At 49.6% G+C, this 1,684-nt stretch overlaps 1 protein-coding gene across 1 annotated transcript in view; it reads right to left on the reverse strand.

Annotated features, from left to right (window-relative positions):
- lrig3 (leucine-rich repeats and immunoglobulin-like domains 3) overlaps window positions 1-1,616 on the reverse strand; it is a gene marked incomplete at its 5' end in the record, with an annotated part of 28,505 nt that extends 26,889 nt beyond the window's left edge. The window contains 2 exons of the mRNA XM_010767751.1: window positions 470-613; window positions 1,411-1,616. Of these exons, the coding sequence (XP_010766053.1) occupies window positions 470-613; window positions 1,411-1,616 (350 nt within the window). The remainder of the gene's footprint in view (window positions 1-469; window positions 614-1,410) is intronic.
- Between the last annotated feature and the right edge of the window lie 68 nt (window positions 1,617-1,684).

A 1,684-nucleotide genomic window follows, 5' to 3' on the forward strand; every position in this document is an offset into this window, starting at 1 on the left:
GGGCTTTTAGGGAAGGGGGACCTACATATAGTGTTTCTGTTAGCTGAAAAACGTAATGAAACAGAGTCTACTTAAAGCAATAGTTTGACCTCTCTTCAAAAAGAGGATTGATACAACATGTCTGTAAATGAGAGCTTGACTTGGGACAGGATTAGCTTAGCATCGCACACAAGACCACCAGACTAACTAAGCTTGGATCTGCTCCAAGCAATAAAATCCTCTCACCAAGCGTATTCATGAATGTTATAGCTCCTGTACAAAAAACGCTAAAGAGTAAAGAAAAAGCATGTTGCTAAAATCACATTTCAGATTCCATCTGTTCCATAGGGGTTGGGAGTAATAACCTGTAACTACATTCACTGCATATGATATCATATTAATGAGTGAAGTCAGATCAGATTCACACAGGAGGTGGAAGAACACATTAGTAAACCCTTCCGCCTGGTTGTGTTTCGTTACGTGAACTTACAGCAGGTGCAGGGTGGAGAGGCCCCGGAAGGCTCCGTCTGCGATGAAGCTCACGCGGTTGTTCCCGATGTGGAGCTGGTCCAGCAGGCTGAGGCCCACGAAGCTGGACTCCTCCAGTCTGGACAGATGGTTGGAGGAGAGGTTGCTGTAGGACAACACAAATACAAACAACCAGTCAAAAACATGTAGTGATTTGGTTTTATGATAACATTCATTTTGTACGAGGTGATCAAATGTTGCTACAACACAGCAATCGTGAAAGTAAACATTGTGAGGAGCCAGGTTTTAAGTAAACTCAGATGAGAATGCATCAGATAGGTGGGCACGCTCCCAGCCGGCAGGCGGCTTGTTTACTCTCAGCTGCATGTGATAAGAGCGGCACAAACAGGGATAAGAACAACAAGCTGTCTGAGAGAAACACTGAGCGGCCCGCGGAAGTAAACAGCAGCCACAACAAAGGGAACTCAATCTGCTGCCAGGAATGTGCTTTGATATGGAAGAAAATCTCTGGAGTGTGTGGGTAACGTAGTGTTTGACAAGGGAAGAAACTACAGTATGATGGGATTGCCAACAGGAAAAATAAGTGGTACTTCCGGAGCCGATGTTTGTGGCTCAAGTGAAGGCAGAGGGCTGGGTAATGTGCTGGCAGAGCATGAGAGATGCTGTGTGAGTGTGTGTGTGTGTGTGTGTGTGTGTGTGTGTGTGTGTGTGTGTGTGTGTGTGTGTGTGTGTGTGTGTGTGTGCGTGAGTGAGTAGGAGGAACTGGGGTGTGAGGGAGGGCAGGCAGGAGTGCCCGGGGGGAGAGGGCGACACAGAAAGTATTGGGAGTTCAGAGTGTGAATGGAAAGTGAGGAGGGAATAACGAGAGGGATGGAGGGGGGAGGGAAAGAGGGTGCAGAGGGGGGAGGGAAAAAGAATGAAAGAAAAAAAGGGTGGACTCACAGCTCGCTGAGTTTCTGGCAGAACTCCCAGGCGTCGGGCCGGACCCTGCTGATGGCGTTGTGAGAGAGGTGGAGCTGGTTCAGGGTCAGCAGGCCGTACAGCCAGCCCTTACTCACCTCTGTCAGGTTGTTGTGGTCCAGCTGCCTGTAGGACGGACGGACGGACAGACACACACACACACACACACACACACACACACACACACACACACACAGTCAGGAGGAACTGGGGTGTGAGGGAGGGCAGGCAGGAGTACCCGGGGGGAGAGGGCGAC

Source organism: Notothenia coriiceps, unplaced genomic scaffold (assembly GCF_000735185.1).
Source record: "Notothenia coriiceps isolate Sejong01 unplaced genomic scaffold, NC01 NC01_scaffold00004695, whole genome shotgun sequence".
In the NCBI taxonomy this organism is placed as follows: domain Eukaryota; kingdom Metazoa; phylum Chordata; class Actinopteri; order Perciformes; family Nototheniidae; genus Notothenia; species Notothenia coriiceps.